The 19356-nt window shown below is 35.5% G+C and overlaps 1 protein-coding gene across 2 annotated transcripts in view; it reads left to right on the forward strand.

Annotated features, from left to right (window-relative positions):
- Window positions 1-393: 393 nt before the first annotated feature.
- Window positions 394-19356, forward strand: part of LOC143245354 (transcriptional adapter 1-like) — a 29247-nt gene continuing 10284 nt past the window's right edge. Inside the window, exons 1-4 of one of the 2 annotated variants that reach the window (XM_076491599.1) lie at window positions 394-561; window positions 11397-11433; window positions 12340-12394; window positions 15498-15563. In XM_076491599.1, coding sequence (XP_076347714.1) covers window positions 491-561; window positions 11397-11433; window positions 12340-12394; window positions 15498-15563 — 229 coding nt within the window. In that variant the 5' untranslated portion in view covers window positions 394-490. The remainder of the gene's footprint in view (window positions 562-11396; window positions 11434-12339; window positions 12395-15497; window positions 15564-19356) is intronic. The other variant, XM_076491598.1, reaches the window with a different exon arrangement.

A 19356-nucleotide genomic window follows, 5' to 3' on the forward strand; every position in this document is an offset into this window, starting at 1 on the left:
CCAAGCCGAGTGCGCAATCCAGGTTATATATATAAATCAGTTGCAGTGATCTATAGATCCAATTCTGGGAAGAAATTACAATTTCAAGAAAACGCGATTCAACACACTGTGTACGTTCATAGAAATAACACATATTAAGAAAAAAAACAATTCACTATCCAACGTTTTCTTCTTTTTTTTTTACAAATATATAGAAGAAAACACTCTAAGTTAACATACAATATTGCCAAAGTTTAAGTTACGTTTTCCAAAAGAACAGGAAAAAATGTTGCGAAAGCACTTGTTATCTTTCCACATTTTAGTGCTGAAAAAAGAATAATATTGAAATATTCAAATAATTACGTAAAATTACAATAATATAATTTACATTTTACAAAATCACTAGATGGCAGTTAGATATTTCTTAGAGCGCTGGTATTGGTACAAACTGAATTTTTTTTGTACTTACAGATATAATTTCAAGTTATTCGCTAACTTTTTTGATTAAAAAATGGTTTCGGATACACAACTCAATTTTGCTAGAAAAAAGTTATTCGAAGCACTGGGAGATGATTTTAAAATGTAAGAAAATATAATGCAGTAAATGCCAGTGTTAAACCTAAATAATCTAAGACTTGTTATTATAAATTAGAGTACTTATCGTACTGTTTCTATAAGTATAATTACTATTTAAGTAGTAGGTGAAATTTAGATTTTGTAGTTATTTGGCTTAAGTTTATAACATTTTGTCACTTAAATTGTTAAAACCAAGTGGTATATAATCTGAACTCCACTGAAATTTGAAATCATTAATACTATTTCAGTTTTAATGTTTTCAATTTTTAAACTCAAGTGTCAACATTCACTTTTCAGATTAGTTTTCATAAATCAGAAGACGATAAAATAATTATCTTACTGGTTAAAAAGTAATGAGACATTTATTTGTGATTCACATTTTGCTAAGAAAGTCACTTTGGTAATGATTGTGAAGATTTGTATTTGTAGGGTGGTTGGATAGGAAAATGTATTATATGAAATCTATTCAGACTGAATCTTGTTACTAGTGGAGTGGGGTTTCTCACAGGTTAGTGCTTGGGTCTTTGCTTTAATTAATGATATTGATAAGGGAGTGAATATTAGTAGTAGTAAAGATAGCTAATTATGATCAATTGTTTTTATATCTTTGTGTATTGATTATGTTGAAGTATTATAGAATGGGTTTCATTATTTACCAAGTTCAATACAACTTTATTAAATAGTTTTTGTAACACAAGGTAACACATTCGGGTTATTGTAATTTTTGATCTAGCTAGCAATTCTATAATGTGATTAAATAAAATGGTTTTAGTATAGTTAACAATAACAGGTTAATGTTACCAGCAAATTTATGAACTTACTAATTACGTGTCTAAAAGTAACATTAATTTAAATAAGTAAAAGCAAAGGCCCAATCATTGACTTCTGAGGCACATTATTAGATAGTAACAAAGAACCACATTGGCTGGATTAATTTAACTGAATGTGTATAGGCTCCATTCATTGGAGCAATTTTATATTGGAGAAAGAAATTTTGGTCACAATTCAGAATTGACTTTGTACATTTACATGAGACATGGCAAGATTTGAGTTAAATCAACAGGACTGTGTAGACAAAATCAGATGTAAATATGTTTGTACTTGAGATATGTCTATGAATTGTTGACATCAGTTTGAGAAGTCATAGTGGTAGGTGATGTTTATATGATGAATAAAAATAATAAAATAATTTTGTCCATTGCATGTTTTTATTTTGGCTGTATAGCTGAACACTGTTTTTGTCCTAGCAGAGGACATTATCAACACCTGTATAATCTTTGCCAGTTCCAAGATGTTATTGTACTGCTTGTCATGCTTTTGCTTTTCTTGTAACTTTTATGCCCAGAAGTAAAAAACATTTGGGAGGACAGTTGCTTTTCTGGATTGCACAATAAATTTGATCAATTTCTGCTTAGTGTTATCTGGATATAAATCACTCTTTACAAGAAATAATCATTCAGGGCTTTAACTTCTGCCACACCATTTTTTGCAAGATTCTTCTCTCCTCTTGGTCACAAATGGATGACAAATACTGTTAAATTGCTAAAAATTGAGTCTTGAATTAAATGTTAAAATTTGCTGTTGATTTGCTTCAGGAATTGATTCACAAATATCATGTTATCTCTATGCATGGATTCAGCACCAGGGGCAGCTTCTTCAGTTATCTCTATGCATGGATTCAGCACCAGGGGCAGTTTCTTCAGTTATCTCTATGCATGGATTCAGCACCAGGGGCAGTTTCTTCATTATTTCTTATTTTCTTTTAGCAACTCAGGTATTTTATCTTCCACATTAAATTTTCAAGCATGAGTTTAAGTGCTGTAACTTTTGTAGTCAGTGTCTGTAGTATCATTTGTCTGTGAAATTTGAGAACAACTTCAATATAGGTTTTGCTGTCAAACATTTCACTGATTTAAAAGTTGTTAGCAAACCATTTGCCTAACTAGCATTTTCCACCTGTATCTATCGCTGACACCTAATCTCTGTATGATGTGTGTACTCATAATGTTAACTGGCCTTTGTGATGTTTTTAGATCTTTCACTTAGTTGCAATTCTTTTCATTTAAGTGATGACCAGTGGTAAAATTTGTGTATTTTCTGTAATGTTATGTCAGCTTTTCCCTTGTATGTTACTTGCCTGAATGCAAGCTTGATGGTGACTTCCAGATGATTGTAGAGTAACTCTGACCAGGGGCACATGGTGGCAAGTTTGGTACTGTATTCATGGTCTGGTTTCATTTGTTGTAGCCAAACATGTCTGCTTTGTGCTGTTCATATTTGTTCAGGGCAACATACAGCACAAGACAAAAAGGCAAAAACACGTTCATAGATACGTTACTGTAAATAACTATTTTTTTCCAAAGATGTGTTGGTAACAATGTAATGTTATAAGTTATGGTCTATGCCAGGTCATTCCGTAGGGCAACCTCACAGTAAACATTCATGATCACAAACAAATTATAGTAATTTTGGATGACCAAAATCCTCATTATTTAAAACTCCTATATTATAAATATACATATATAATTTTTGGACAATAAGGGACCATATAGGCAATTACATAAACTAAAGTTTAAAGTAAAACACTTTAATCTTCTTCTTAGTGGTCAAACATTTATCAACACCCTTAAATTAATTGCATCCACTGTATTGGAAGACAACTCATTCCAAAGGCTAACCACCCTATCAGAAAAATAAAACTATCTTAGCTGAAAATGACTTTTACATTGCCCTGGCTTACATTTGTGTCTCCTAGTCCTACTATTCTCACCATTAAGCACAAGAAAAGGTGATTTATAATACCTAACTTGAATCCTCTCCAAGAGAAAACAGGCTCAGAGATCTTAACTTGTTTTCATATGATAATCTTTCCAACCCAGCTATCTTTCTAGTACCGCTTCTTTGAACCCTAAACGACATTTGTGTCCTATTTAAGGTAAGGAGCCCAAGATTGAACATAGTACTGTACATGTTGCCAAACCCAGTTTCTACATGATGATAGGATTACTTTTGAAGACTTCAGTATTTCTGTAGAGACAACCTAAAATCCTATTTGCCTTGCACTAGCAACAACACATTGCTTTGATGTTTTAAGAAGACTAATTAACTACGAATCATGTTTCTTTTCTCATATAAGACTATTAAGGTTATTTTCAACAACATTATATTCATAATTCTAATTAGATATCCCACATGCATTGTTCATCAAGTGAAATGTGATTCAAAGTACATAAAATGTTTTTAAAATTAAACATTATAACCCATACTTGTTGTGAAATTCCCATAAAAAACATAATAATTCTACGGTATCCTGAGCAAAAGAGGAAACTGCCAATAGTATTACATTGCAGGAACTGGAGTGTACAAGGCATGAGAAACATTAATGGTATTGTGTTATTGTGGTCATTACATGTTACCTTGAAGTTTTCATAAACATTACAACAGGAAGTTGCAGAATCTAAATAAAAGCTGATAAATGAATATGGGTCTACATATTGGTAATTTAAAATCACATTAATGTTTCAGTCATTTGATACCAAGTAAATAGCATGAACTGCATTTTCTCTGTCTATTTAAAAAAATTACAAAAGTGTGTACAGTTTTTTATTTATTAAAAATTAATCACTATAAAAAAACAACATTAAGAGACTTATACTCTGGTTTGTCTGCTTTGTTTCAACTTTCAATTATTTCTTGTTTTAAGTAGCAATGAAAGAAACTTATGGAAAATGTAATTTTACAGGTACAAATGTGTGTGTGTGTATATTTCTGTCACTATGAGAGGGAGGACTGCACTATACTCTTTAGTGCAAAAAATTCAGAATATCCAAACAGAAAGATAATCTCATATCTGTACTTATGATGCTGCTACTATACAGGAAGATCTTTATAAATTTTCTGTGTTGTGATTGTTTTATGAATTATCATAAACTCAATACCAATCAGTTTTCATATTAAAAACTATTTAAAGAATTTGACTACAATTTTGTAATGCTATTTCTTTGTGCCCACTGAAATTATTCAAAATTTCTAGGTGTCACAAGAAAGGTTTAAGATGTTTTGATCTGAAATTACTTCATTTATAACTTTAACTCTGAACAGTCCAGCACTTTACCATGCATCTCGTTTTTTTAGCATGCTTGAATATGTCTTATGGAAACATTGGACTACATCCATTAAATATTAACCATTTGATGTATAACATTTTAATGTTAGGTGTACCAATAATGCTTTCAACGTACTTTGTGATACAGCACTTTTCACATCTTTTAGTCTTATGTAAGATACTTTGTGACAAATACATTTTTTGGTCACTGTCAACCTTGTATATATAATATGGTACATGTTAATGGCTAGTACAATATTTTATTTCCAAATAAGAAGGTTTCAAAACTGTCCTCCCCTCCCACTGCAGCTGTTACTTGACTGCCCGAGTTACTTCCTTTGCCCATCTAAGCAGTGGTCTGATTATTTTCTCACTTGATCCAGTCTTAGTATCCCACACAGTTATTCTTGGCAGTATATGTTTCACGACACTCTCCACCTATGTCAACATGCTGTCTGTCCTGGTATTGTATGTAGGCATCTCATCCAGATAATGTTATAATTTTTCTTGACACAGTGTTTGCTAACAGGTTTCTCTTTGCTATGATTGTTAGGAAATACTTTGAGCATTCTTTGTGCTAGCTAGTTAGTTTTTATTAAAAACATTTGTTTCACAAGCCAATATATGGTATGAATTCTAAGATTATTATTTTCTATTCCACCTCCAATTTCTAGCATCACTCAACAGTTGGGAGGAGGGAATACCATCAACAGCATTGGTGGACTATTGTATGCTTTTGGGATCTGGGGAAGGCTCAGTTCCAAGAATTCCTGAATGTGGTTAACCTTAATCGTGGATCCATGGACATTAAAGGTGCTTCAATCAGGATGAGGCATTTAGTAACATCTTCACTACCATTATCCACCCAATCTGTAGGGTTTCTATCTCCCATGGATTCTCGGAATTCAGAACTTAATTTTAGGGTTATTAGAGTTTGGTAGGTCTGAGAATGGAGAGTTGTGCCACTTCTTTTGGCTTTTATTCCCATTGGTTTGTTTGACTCAAGAAGACAGGAGTGTTCATAGCTCTGTATTGGCAGCTAGACCCTGTTTTTTTTTTGTGTGGTACTTTCAGGAGTACTCACCTTTTCCACTTCCTCTTTGACCATCTCTGTGGAGGCAGCCATGATCTGACATGTACAACCTGGCTGCCCAGAAACTTAGGCTTCAAGCATGGAGGTTATGCAGGCCTTTGCACAATGTTGGCATTTAATTTCTAAGGTTGTCATGTATTTGTCTCAGCCATTGCTTACTTCCATGATGAATTGAAATGGCCCTCATATTGGCAATGGTGTATTGGGATGAGTTCAGTCTACTTCAATCAGAAATGCCAACAATAACTTAGTTTTTGTCCTGGCTCTTTGGTAAAAGTGTTCCACCTTCCATAATTCTCCTGTGTGGAAATAGCCTTTGTGACTACCTTTCAATACTCTAGACAAAAATTCTTTTAAGTTCTCAGTGTTCTCTGGCTTACTCAAGTTATTTTGAGATCTTTGTCCAAAATGACCATTCCAATTGGTATATTAAGGTGACATTAGGTGCCCTTTCTTAACATCTCTTTAAGACCTTAATATCATGTACTATGTATCACCATTCCCTAAAGGTTTATTTTTCATTGCTGCTGATCAACAGACATCACCAGTCTGAGTGGTTTATTCTGATTGTTGACAGGACACTATCATTGCACTTGCATCCTCAGACTGGTTCATTTTTCTCTAAGGCATGGTCAGCCAGGGAAATTGATAATTTTTTTTGCCAATTAATCTAATCACAATTTCTGACTTCTATGAACAATCAGATTTTGATCACCTGTTATGTCTACGGAGAGTTTTGAAGGTTTTGTTTCCCATACTAATGCCTTTAGAGGTGCTAAACAACAGCCTTTTACTCACTGGTTTATTCAGTATACCATGATTTATCCTCAGTTACATTTTTGATGTAATTATAAAAATGGAAGCTGGTTGCTTATTCTTGGCTCTTTTGAAGGTGAGGAGACTTCTGCAAGTTATGTCTAATCAGGTTTGTCACATTTCTATGTCATCAGTAACTCAGATGAATTGTTTGCTGGAAGTCATTGTGTGGGCTGGTATGTGGGCCTCCTCCAATACTTTTATCTTACATTACTTGCATAATCTGTAAGTATCTTCAGCAGAGGGATTTTCACTACCCCTTGTAGCCATTTTAACCACTTCTGCTAGGTTATACAGAGGAGTGAGTATTTTCTATGGTACTCTTATGCCTTTTTTTTTTATCTTTCAAGGTTTCTTACCTCATTTTTACTTCATGTTGACTATTGCCAGACAGGTGTACTTTTATCAAACCAATTCCATGGTAGCATCTACTTATTCAGTATACTTTATCTAGGTTGCAACAGGCTCTATAAAATGTTTCATAAGATCACTTAGTAGGTGGTAGTACTGTACTGTTCTGGACCACCACTCATGGACTATTATGAGTAAAGCATAAGAGGATTCTGCCTGTCTCTGCTGATCATTGGACTGAATAAAGTGGGGTTGGTTTACTTTTTAAAACTTTTGGGAACTTGGTTCACAAAATGCATGCTGTTCCTTAAGATCCATGCCAACTTATTTCTTGAATGACCACACATCTCATCCTCCTCACCTATTTGATTCTTTTGACTTGACTTACAGCAGTTATTCCTTCCTTTTCTTGGATCTCAGTCATAGGAATCTCCCTCTATTTCTCTATCTAGTGCACAGTTTTATGCCTTCATTTCTTTCTTACCACCCTCCTACATTACCTCTCATCCTCTCACATTATTTCTGAGGTTTCCTAAGTAATGTACGCCTACTGTAATTTTGTGTGATCTTTGAGTTATTTTTCTTTGCCCAAAGGTCCTTGGTGGTGTTCCTGACTCTCTGGAAACATGGCCTGAAGCAGCCCAGCTTCAGCCCTTGCTGTTTCCTTTGGTTTCTTGTCTTTCTCAACCTCACCCTTTTGTTCCTGTGCTAGGCTTTCCCAATTCAATTCCATCCTTCCCACCTCTCAGTGGCACAGTGATGTCTTTGAACGTACAGTGCTAGAAACTGAGTTTTAGTACCTGTGGTAGGTGAGCACAGATAGCTCATTGTGTAGCTTTGTGCTTAATTCAAAACAACCAACCAAATATACCCTTTCCATTCCTGCTTCCTTCTTGTTTCCATCCCCTAATTCCATAACATGAATATTATCACTTGTTTTATTGGTGACTATGTTGTTGGATCTGACCCAAAGGGCACCAACCTGTCTTGCCTTGCCAGCCTTTAGTCTTCATTTTCTGCCAACAAATGGATTATTCAGGCTTTCTCTCCTCCACTTTTTTCTGATCCTATTTATCTTCACTTCTCAAGGAGGCAGTCTTGAATCTCTTGGTCAAGAGTACCATCTTGAAAATATTTACCCCCTACTCTGGGATATTACTCTTATTTCTTTATAGTTCCCAAGAAAAGCTGTGTCCTTTTATTTCAAATGGAGAATTTCTTTTCTCTCTAATGGTCCTTTCCATCTGGTCTGTGGATGACCAAGGTTGATGTGTCATATGCCTTTTTTACACCTTTCATTAGCTTTGCCCTTTAGACATTTTTTCCATTTCATCCATTGGGATCAAGTATTTCAGTTCTGTACCCTATCTTTTGCTCATTATGTCTTCAATCGAGTCATGGGATATTCACCCTACATAATCAAAGATTGGCTCAATTTTGTACATGGAAGATTGACTCATTCTCTCACATCTTCATTCTTCTGCATGATCTCCTCAGTTGGGCTGGCTAGTCAATAATTCTGAGTCTTTTTCTCTTGCCTACTTGGTATTTGGTGCATCTGGGTGGTTCTTTAACTCTCATTTCATTCAGATTCATTCTTCACCTTTTTGTCTGCAATCAGTGTAATGTCCTGTCACTAGGGCTTGTGCTTTTTACTTACACCCTGTTTAATGGTTATTTTCATTTTTGTACATTCTGAATTAACTGAAGGTACTCATTCTTTTAGGCTGTACACATATGCTCCTTCTTCAGTGGAATCTTTTTCAGGACCTAGTGTCCCTGATAGTGTGCCTTTCCCATTTCTGATAACTTTTTTTTTGTGGTTTGATTGTGCCAATACCATGATGGGTGTCTCCATTTTGGCTTCAGCCACTTTTCTGTTGGTACTGAAGTAAGTCTTTGAACAAGGATGTGACTTCAGGTGTGTGGGCCTCAGAGAAATGTTCACTCCATTGCTGTTTGTGATGTATTTTTCCATTTCATCCTGCATTTAGCTATGATCCATTCAAACAAGTCAAGAGGTCATTTCTTATATAAACTTGTATCTTAATCTTAACATATGTAGTTGTGTGGGCCATCACCAGCAAGATTGAATCCTCCAAATGTGTATTCCTCATTTTTTCCCATTTTTGGCATCCTTCAACTTTGTCTGTGGAAGTGGCAAAGTTTTTGACATTGGTCTAATCTACCAGGATGTTCTACTGTGTCCCTTTTGGCCTTTCTTTTTAAACACAAGTTCTTGATTCATGGAGTGTTGATCTTCACCATGGCTGGTTTTGTCAACTACATTTGTCAACTCCTTACCTCAAGATATTTTCTTTTCCTGTCTTTGTCATTTTATTCTGCTCATACCTCCTTCACCAACCCTCTTGACCAAATTATACACCTGACTGGGATCTTATTTTGGTTTTATGCATACACATATGCATTGTTTGAGATCTTGGCTTTCTGTTCTTTATACTATCTTTACCTGAAGACAATATTCCTTTATTTCACCTGCTGTTGCTGTCATTTGGATATATATTCAATCAGTGCTTACCCCACATCCTCTTTCATCATATTTATTTACTCCTCTATGCAGAATGCATTTTTTCTCATCAGTTTTGGCTGCTCAGGAAGGTGTGGTTATTTTTTTCTGTCATGTTTTGCTCTCTTATATCTATCATTTCTGTGCTCAGACCTGAATCATTTTCTGTGTCCAGTTTGGGCTGTGCAGGGTTTTTGGACAAAATCATCTCCTTTTCAGAATCTCACTAGATGGCTGGTGATGCCTCCCATGGTGTGACTATTCCCAAAATGTGCATGGAGCCAGCAGTAATGGAAAGTGCTCAGCTCTTCAGCCTGACTCTATCAGTGTCCATTGTCAAGGTGAGGTGTTCCACAAAAGTACCAGAGATGTTCTCATGGTATTAAGCTTACTCAATTATCCAATCTAAATTTTTGAATTCTATGAACTACCAAGCCAGCAAAAAGGAAGTCGCTGTCCATTTCTTTGACATAAGATTGTTGGCTTTTCAAAATAGGGTTTCACAGTTACTTTTTCATTATCTATAGTAAAAGACCTTTCTGGCAGGGATTTGATTGACAATTCAGGTACTCAACCATTTGGGTGGTTGACCTTGGAAACTTCCTGATTGATTGTGTTTAGTATATTATTGTTGGAAGTAGGATATTGGTGGTATTGTCTTTGTAGTATGAGTCACCCCTCAAACAGGTAGTACACCTTCCTGCTGTAGCAGGATGGATTTGTCAATCCCATTTCTGTCTGTCCAGTTTAGTCAGAATGAGACAATATATTCTGATCATGCCCTAATCACACTATGCTACGTGTTTTGCTGACCAGTTATATGCAGTTGTTTGTCATGCAAAAAGTTCCATCCATCACAGTAATGCATAAGGCCCTTTTATCTTTCTCCTCTCTTCTTTCTGGGAGAATGGTATATACCTGCTGTTGGCTGTCACACTTTATGGTATTTTCATTTAGGTACTAACATTTTCCTGAAAATCTGTACTTATCTCCACTTTATCATCCAACGATCAAGTTGTTTCAACAGGAAGTGCTTAAAAGGTGTTAGTGCTAAAAGAATTAGTGTTGTCCTCCTAGTGGAGGGACATTACATTATAATGTCATCATGTGTTAGTGCTAAAGGAATTAGTGTTGTCTTCTTGGAGGGACATTACATGATAATGTCATGTGTTAGTGCTAAAAGAAGTAGTGTTGTCCTCCTAGTGGAGGGACATTACATTATAATGTCATCATGTGTTAGTGCTAAAGGAATTAGTGTTGTCTTAATGGAGGGACATTACATGATAATGTCATGTGTTAGTGCTAAAGGAATTAGTGTTGTCTTAGTGGAGGGACATTACATGATAATGTCATCATGTGTTAGTGCTAAAGGAAGTAGTGTTGTCCTCTTAGTGGAGGGACACTACATGATAATGTCATCATGTGTTAGTGCAGTTCACACTGAACATATTTTTAGGTGTGAGTTAGCTGAAGGCTAGTAGCATGTGAATCTTAGAGTCAGATGCAGGAGGGATCAGGCTAAGGACTAAATTTCTTTTGGAAAATTGACTCATGCAAAACAGTACTCAAAATTCAAGTTACATATTTAAGTTTTTAAGAGTTGTGTGCTATGAATTACAACTTTATTAGTAGTGAAAATAAAAAACTTACATCGGGCTTCACAAAAAATCTAATTCTTTTGTGGAAATGTTTAGATATTAAGTGGTTCTATCATACTAATTTGGAATATTGTCAAAGGTTACACTGATGTTGATGGTGATTATATAAGTTGTAGTGGTACCTGTTATGTATTCTGAAGTTATTTTAAATAACAACACTAGAGTTAAGTAGTTGTAAATAAAAAAACTTGTATGTGATGTTTGTGCTCTTAACCATGTAAGTTATGTTAAAACAATATATGTTTTAACTGAGTATACATGTGTATATATATATTTTTTTATTATTTGTAGGTACTTGAACAGCATGAAGTTGTGGTTTAGGCAAAAGGTGAGTGGTCAGATTGTAAAATCAGACACCTATGTTCAAAGTTTGAGTATACGTTGAAAACTTGCAGCTGATTTTAGAATTGTATAAGTGCTTTAAAAAATGTATCAGATCATGATAGACTTTACGGTCACTTCCAAGAAGCATTTTTAGGCTTATATCTCACAAGTACTCCATAATATATACACACACACACAATTTTTTCTCAAATTTGGATAAGCACATAAGAAGTTGTTTTACACACTTGAGGTAATTGAAACTATGAATTATAATCATGACAGTGCCAGATCAAGACAATTGTAGGGTCTAGGCACCTTCTGTTTATAAGCCCTACCAGCCTTATAATATAAACCAAAAGTTAGATAAATTAGATTTTTTAAGTATATGTTGCTGTTGGTGCATAAACCATATATAAATTAATATCTTTATCAGTAATATACTAATACCTTGTATTGAATTCTGTTAAAAATGGGTTAATATGAAATAAATTATGGAAGGAAAAAGCCTTTTTAGTGAAATATATTTATGTGAATACGAGTACACAAACTAACACATGCTTACAAAAATATATCGTATAACTTAAAGATGTAATAAAGTGTTTAGAGTAAAATGTTTATTTAATATTTTTATATTTATTATTTTTGGCCCTCTAAGATTAACTCTTAAGGAGAATTTTCATGGACAAATAGTTTTTATAGATCCCAGGCACTGTGTCTAATATATAATCTGGCCATGAAGCATGAAAATAGAGGAATTATCCTGTAGTAATTATCTGTATGGTATTGTGCCTTGGATAAAGCAGCAATAAAATCTTCTTGTAAACATTTTCTTTCAGGGTGGAAATCAATGAAGTGTAAAATGTCTGTTTTATAAATTCAGTAATATGTTGAACACTTTATGTGTTTTCAGACTGCCAAGGAGACATTTGATGCTGATGCTAGGAAACTTTTGACCCCCGACACAAGTAATTTGAATTTTTGTTTTGTAAAACTGTTTTAGAGTTTCAGTTATGGATAAACTGATAAAACTTGCGTTTACTATTACTACAGTGTGGAGATGTTACAGAATATCCTGTAGGTGATTTGTACTTAATAAAAGTCTTTAAAGAGTACCGTTAATTGATTTGTGTTGAGAGGTTTGATGTAAGAGCCAGATGTGATGTTTGAGAAACTGTGGTACATATCCTTGTGTGGACGTGGTATTTTAATGGAAGGTGAAAGAAACAGTAGAGTTGAAGATGATGATAGCCTAACAAAAATATCACTTTCCTCTCAAAGTTTTTCCCCCATTTACTGACAAGCTTTATTTTCCTTTAAAAAGTTATTAAAAATAGGCAAAGAAAATGTTCATTTTGACGTTATCATTTGTGAAAAATATTTTAATATGTGGGGGGATTGCAGTGGAAACTACTGAGTTAGGAGGATGCTGCTATTCAAAGTTTGGAAAGCACTACTTGTAGGGTCACCTGGTGGGACCAGTATTTCTTGAATTAGAAGACGTGTTCTGATGTTTTCCTTCGGTTGGATGGTTTAAATGCAGGTGTATAGCTTGTGAGAGCAATAATGAGCTTATAGAAGAAAATATGTAGGCCTACTTCTGAATAGTGTTTGTAATATTGCTGTCTTCGTACATTACTGATTGAAAGTGGGGTTAATGCTTGCTTCAATGTTTTGTAGAGATTTGATATCTTCTGTACAGTGTTATTGTCACTCTTATCAGCCTCCTGATTGGCAGGGAAATATCTATGTGTCTAGATGAGCCTGGATGTAAGACCTTACTGCTGTAGAGTGGGAGTGTGTCTAGATGAGCCTGGATGTAAGACCCTAGTGCTGTAGAGTGGGAATGTGTCTAGATGAGCCTGGATGTAAGACCCTAGTGCTGTAGAGTGGGAGTGTGTCTTGATGAGCCTGCATGTAAGACCCTAGTGCTGTAGAGTGGGAGTGTGTCTTGATGAGCCTGCATGTAAGACCCTAGTGCTGTAGAGTGGGAATGTGTCTAGATGAGCCTGGATGTAAGACCCTAGTGCCGTAGAGTGGGAATGTGTCTAGATGAGCCTGGATGTAAGACCCTAGTGCTGTAGAGTGGGAATGTGTCTTGATGAGCCTGGATGTAAGACCCTAGTGCTGTAGAGTGGGAATGTGTCTAGATGAGCCTGGATGTAAGACCCTAGTGCTGTAGAGTGGGAATGTGTCTAGATGAGCCTGGATGTAAGACCCTAGTGCTGTAGAGTGGGAATGTGTCTAGATGAGCCTGGATGTAAGACCCTAGTGCTGTAGAGTGGGAATGTGTCTAGATGAGCCTGGATGTAAGACCCTAGTGCTGTAGAGTGGGAATGTGTCTAGATGAGCCTGGATGTAAGACCCTAGTGCCGTAGAGTGGGAGTGTGCCTTGATGAGCTTGGATGTAAGACCCTAGTGCTGTAGAGTGGGAATGTGTCTAGATGAGCCTGGATGTAAGACCCTAGTGCTGTAGAGTGGGAATGTGTCTAGATGAGCCTGGATGTAAGACCCTAGTGCTGTAGAGTGGGAGTGTGTCTAGATGAGCCTGGATGTAAGACCCTAGTGCTGTAGAGTGGGAATGTGTCTAGATGAGCCTGGATGTAAGACCCTAGTGCTGTAGAGTGGGAACCAAATAAGATTAATTGGTGTCCACCTTCTTGTTCGAGCAGACAGTTCAGGTGAAGATATTTAATAGAACAACATAATGCTGCTTGGTTAGTTGTATGAACCAGAAGTCTTTAAAATGTTATTAATATTTGTCTGTTTCCTTTATATTCACTGGTGAAGGGTATCCATTGTACTTGTATGTTTGTATCTAATGGTTGCCAGAACTTTGATTTGAGAGTAAATTATCTCTTTAATAACCTTGTCAATCATTAGAGGTCTTGTTTGAGAGATGGATTTTTTGTTATTTGAGAGAAATTTCTTGGAGTTGTTTACTTGATTTTGATCTTTCAGGCATTTCTCTTGTGTCAATATTGTAGTTATTGCAAATTGAAGGAAAAATTCACTAAAATTTCATGTAGAAACTAGATGCTGCTAAAAGTTTTAAGATGGTTCAAAACTTTTATTTTCTCAAAGTGGGTTCCTTATTATCAAGTTTTAAATGCAACTAAGAATATCTGTCTGCTTTAATTTAAAACCATCTCTTGTACATTTTATTTTGTCCTGGTGATACTGTAGAAAGTGTCATAGTTTGATAGTGACTCATGAAGTCTTGTTCAGTGAATCAGTGTGGTATCTAGCATATTCTATTATATTGTTATTGCATTTTGGATTTATTAGGTCAAAACATATGTTTTCATATCTGAAATATTTGGAAAACTAAAACGGTTTAAGTAATAAAGAGAAGCAGTACATTAAAGATATTTTTATAATCTTCTGCACTATAATTGTATATGTTTTCTTGAATGCAAGACATCTCTCAAGTAGCCTGATGAGAGGAAGCTTATATTAAGATAGTTCCACTTACATTACATTATGTAACACAAATTTTGTTCCTGGATAGTGTGTGTCATTTCTTAATTTTTATGTTGTAAAAATTCAGAAAATGTCCATTATTTCCTTCAAACTTTGATTTTGTGACCTGATTAATGAAATTTAGAAATGAACTTATTTTCTATGTAAAAATGGGCAAATTTGCACATTTTCATTTACATAAGGTCTGAATAAAACAACATATGAATCAAGATTTACATGTATTTATACTAAAGTTGAACAAAACTGTTTAGAAGTGAGTAGTTTTTCGAGATTTTCGACTGTAATGTAAATCACTTTCACGTATCAGCCCCCAAATATAGCCTCCCATCATGTTTTCATTATACGCTTCCAGGTCACAAAAGCAAAGTTTGAAGAGAAAAATAGGTCTTTTCTATTTACTTTAGGCATAAACAATTGGGAAATAATACTTTCTATCCAGGAACAAGAAAAAGTAAAAATTTTGTTACATAGTGTTACAAGTAAAACAGTTGTTCTTGAATCTATTTTTATCCATTACTAGTTTTAGTGATGTTGTTACTTTACAATTGATATATATATATTTTAATGTATTCTTTTTTTTATTTCTAGTACATTTACACAATGAATTCTTGCTCGCCATGTTAAACAAATGTCAAAGCTTAGTGTCCACACATGGTAAGTTTATTTGTAGTAAGTTGTCACAAACAATGGATTATGGTCATATTTATTAATTGCTATTATTTTTTAATCTCACTGAAAGGGTGTATTACCTTTTGATAATGATATAACAATGACGTAGATAATATTTGTGAATAGGAGAATAAATGTTTTACAGAAATACTGATGGTACACTACAGTATTTGTTGCCCATTTGTTTAGGTAATACATCTGTACAACTCTTCTTAATGATAGATGTCTATTTGGTGAAATATATCTGGAGCAGAACTAGTTATAAATATTTTAACCTGTTTGCTAAGTTTTACAAGAAGTAGAACTTTTTTATTTCTGTAGGATTGTTTTGTTTTGAAACAACGCAGGCATATTTACATCTTAAATTTAAAACTTCACATATAAATTTCTGCTTGTGAAAGATCAATATACCCGAGCCACATTTTCTAAATCTTTTATAAAATGAACAAACTATAGAAAATACCTTTCTGATACAATATTGTACCTCCTTTCACAAATTAATTTTTTCAACTGTTGGTGAAAAGTTTCAACACACATCACTAGCTTTTCACCTCTCACTTCTGCATATCCACATGCAAATGATCATGTAACATCTCTCCACTAACAAAAACTAGTTCTATTGTAACCATCACCCTCTTTACGTTTGCACTTGTTAATCCATTTGAAATTTGGCAGAAGACTTACATTGTGTATATTATTATGATAGATCAGAGACCTTTTTGTTAGTTTATTGTAGGTTACACTCTGTGGGAAATGGTACCTGACCAGGTACATTTGTATTTTTAATCTGCACTGTCCATCTTACAGATCTGATGTATAATCCCAGATGCTGCCAGGTGTTGGATATATGTCTCTGTTTTATTGTTCTGTATGAATAAACCATTATGTTGTAGATTTGGGTTGTACACACTGTAGAGGTGAGGCATTCTATAGTACTGTTAGAAGTTATTTTTAGTGTTTCTTTTTTTCTTCATAAATATGTTTGTCCCAGACTGTACACTCATGAACCAAGATGAGTCAAGCAGAGATTGCTACCAATCTTTGATGCTCTATGGCTTTGAGGCTCTTCCTTCTATGGACCTGATGTACGGTTCCAGAAACTGCCAGGATTTGGTTGACTGAAGTAATAGCTGTGCTTTTTAGAATAGGATGTTGCGATCATCCATCACACACACTGTCTGTGGTGATGTAGTCCTCCGAACCATCACACACACTGTCTGTGGTGATGTAGTCCTCCGAACTCTCTAATATGTATTTTACCCTTTCCTCCTAGTCGAGTGTGGGAGTCCTTACTACTTGCTAGTTCCTAACTACTGGGATTGTGGACCATGGTAGCTTGTCCTCCTGAGGACTCATATCACTCACTTGAGAGTAGGACAGTGGCATTCTGCAGGTGTTACTAGTGTATCACACTTTGTACTATGAACATATGCCTCATTTGCAGGCCTTGGAAAGTTTGGTTTACACACCTCTGCTCTCTCCTTCTCTTTCTGTGTGGGAATGTTTCTCTCCTTTGGTAGACTTGGGCCTCCTTGGGATGTGCTTATGTGCCCCTTTTTAAGTGGACTCTGCATGATCAATGGAACCTTTCTTGGGATCTCTAGTCCTCCTTTGTCCATTTTCCTTCTTCCCTACATGGTTTCAAATGGTGCCTCAACAGAACCAGTACTATAGAGGGTGTTTCTCTCTCTCTCTTTCTGGATTTTGCAGTTACTTCTCTGATAGGTTTGGGTGATTGTCTTGCCTTGACTCCTATAGGATTTCAGGTGAGTGGAACTTTGAGGAATTGACCCTTTATATCAACTTCTTGAAGCTCTTAGCAGTTTTGGCTCTGCATCATTTCCTTCCACTGGGAAAAGATCATTTGTTACTGATTCATATAGATAACTACACTGTGGTACCTTGATCAGTCATCTTGGGAGGCACTCATTCTCACTCTCTTAACTACACTGTGGTACCTTGATCAGTCAACTTGGGGGTACTCATTCTCACTCTCTTTGTTTCTGGTATCTTCTTCTGGGCCCATTCACTACGCGTCTCCTTGTGGCCTGCAATATTTTGGGAGCTCTGAAGGTTATTGCTTATCTTCTCTCAAGACCAAACAAGATTTTTCCCATGGAATGTTTCCTCATTCTTTGTGTTTTTCAGTGGCTGTTCTCTCAACATCCTTTTCATATTGATGCCTCTATTACTGTGGCTGTTCTCTCAACATCACTTTCATATTGATGCCTCTATTACTGTGGCTGTTCTCTCAACATCACTTTCATATTGATGTCTCTATTACTGTGGCTGTTCTTTCAACATCCCTTTCATATTGATGCCTCTATTACTGTGGCTGTTCTCTCAACATCACTTTCATATTGATGCCTCTATTACTGTGGCTGTTCTCTCAACATCCCTTTCTTTCATATTGATGTGCTCTATTACTGTGGCTGTTCTCTCAACATCCCTTTCATATTGATGCCTCTATTACTGTGGCTGTTCTCTCAACATCCCTTTCATATTGATGCCTCTATTACTGTGGCTGTTCTCTCAACATCCTGTATTACTGTGCTGTTCTCTCAACATCACTTTCATATTGATGCCTCTATTACAGTGGCTGTTCTCTCAACATCCCTTTCATATTGATGCCTCTATTACTGTGGCTGTTCTCTCAACATCCCTTTCATATTGATGCCTCTATTACTGTGGCTGTTCTCTCAACATCCCTTTCATATTGATGCCTCTATTACTGTGGCTGTTCTCTCAACATCCCTTTCATATTGATGCCTCTATTACTTATCATCAAGCTTCTCCTCTTCTGTTCTGTTTCACATCTATCAACTATTAACTCATTGATTCTGGTCACCTATTGTGTCCTACTTATATGAACTGTTGTTATTTAGCCTGCACTTGTCTGTTTTGTGGTTCCAAATCCTGTCAGTTCATTCTGTGTATTTATTTATTTCCTTAGCCTCATTGGATAGTTCTGTCAGCTCATCCACTTGGTATACCTTCATTGGATGGGGATACATATCAGTGCTTGTAGGTGTCATCACATCAAAATTTCACCTTAATCACTCATTTGACTGCTTGCTTCTATCATCCATTGAAGGAGATTGTTTGGGCTGGCATGTAGACAATATCTCTCACCTTTTCCTTACACCATCTTCATCATTTAACTATTTTACCTTCATCAGGCTATACTGTCTTCATTCAGTATTCTCTATGCCACGTACTCTCTAGCTGGGTATCTTTTTGTTTTCTTGTTTTTATAAGGACTTCTCATACTGTACAGGTGGCAAGTATTGCTGCCATGTTATACTTACAGTTCTCAAAATGTAGAGCTGTTTTGGCCTGACATAGTTCTCACTTATGAGATAGTTTCTACAAAACCCCTCATGGTGCTCAGTGTCTTAAGCAATGCTAATCCCAGTTGTGAACTTTCATTAGTTAAACAGATAGGAGGTTTCTGATTGTCTTTAATATCTAGTTTAATACTTAGTGCACTCCACCATACTCTCTAGTGTGTTTTTATCCCATTTTTTCTCTCCTAGTTGAGCACAGGAGTTTTTGCTGTTTACCAGTTACTAGCCACTGAGGTATTGGATTACAGATGCTGGCACCTTAGTATGACTGATTCTACTCAGTAGAGAGTAAGATGGTGATGTTCAGTCTGCCCACCTGGTTGGCTCTCATCCTATCAATTTGATATACAATGTCAATGTAACACAAGATCAGCAAACATAAGTCCTCACTTAGTTGCAGTTTTGATATTACATTCCTATTTTGTTTTGCT

This window comes from Tachypleus tridentatus, chromosome 2, assembly GCF_004210375.1.
Source record: "Tachypleus tridentatus isolate NWPU-2018 chromosome 2, ASM421037v1, whole genome shotgun sequence".
Lineage (NCBI taxonomy): Eukaryota > Metazoa > Arthropoda > Merostomata > Xiphosura > Limulidae > Tachypleus > Tachypleus tridentatus.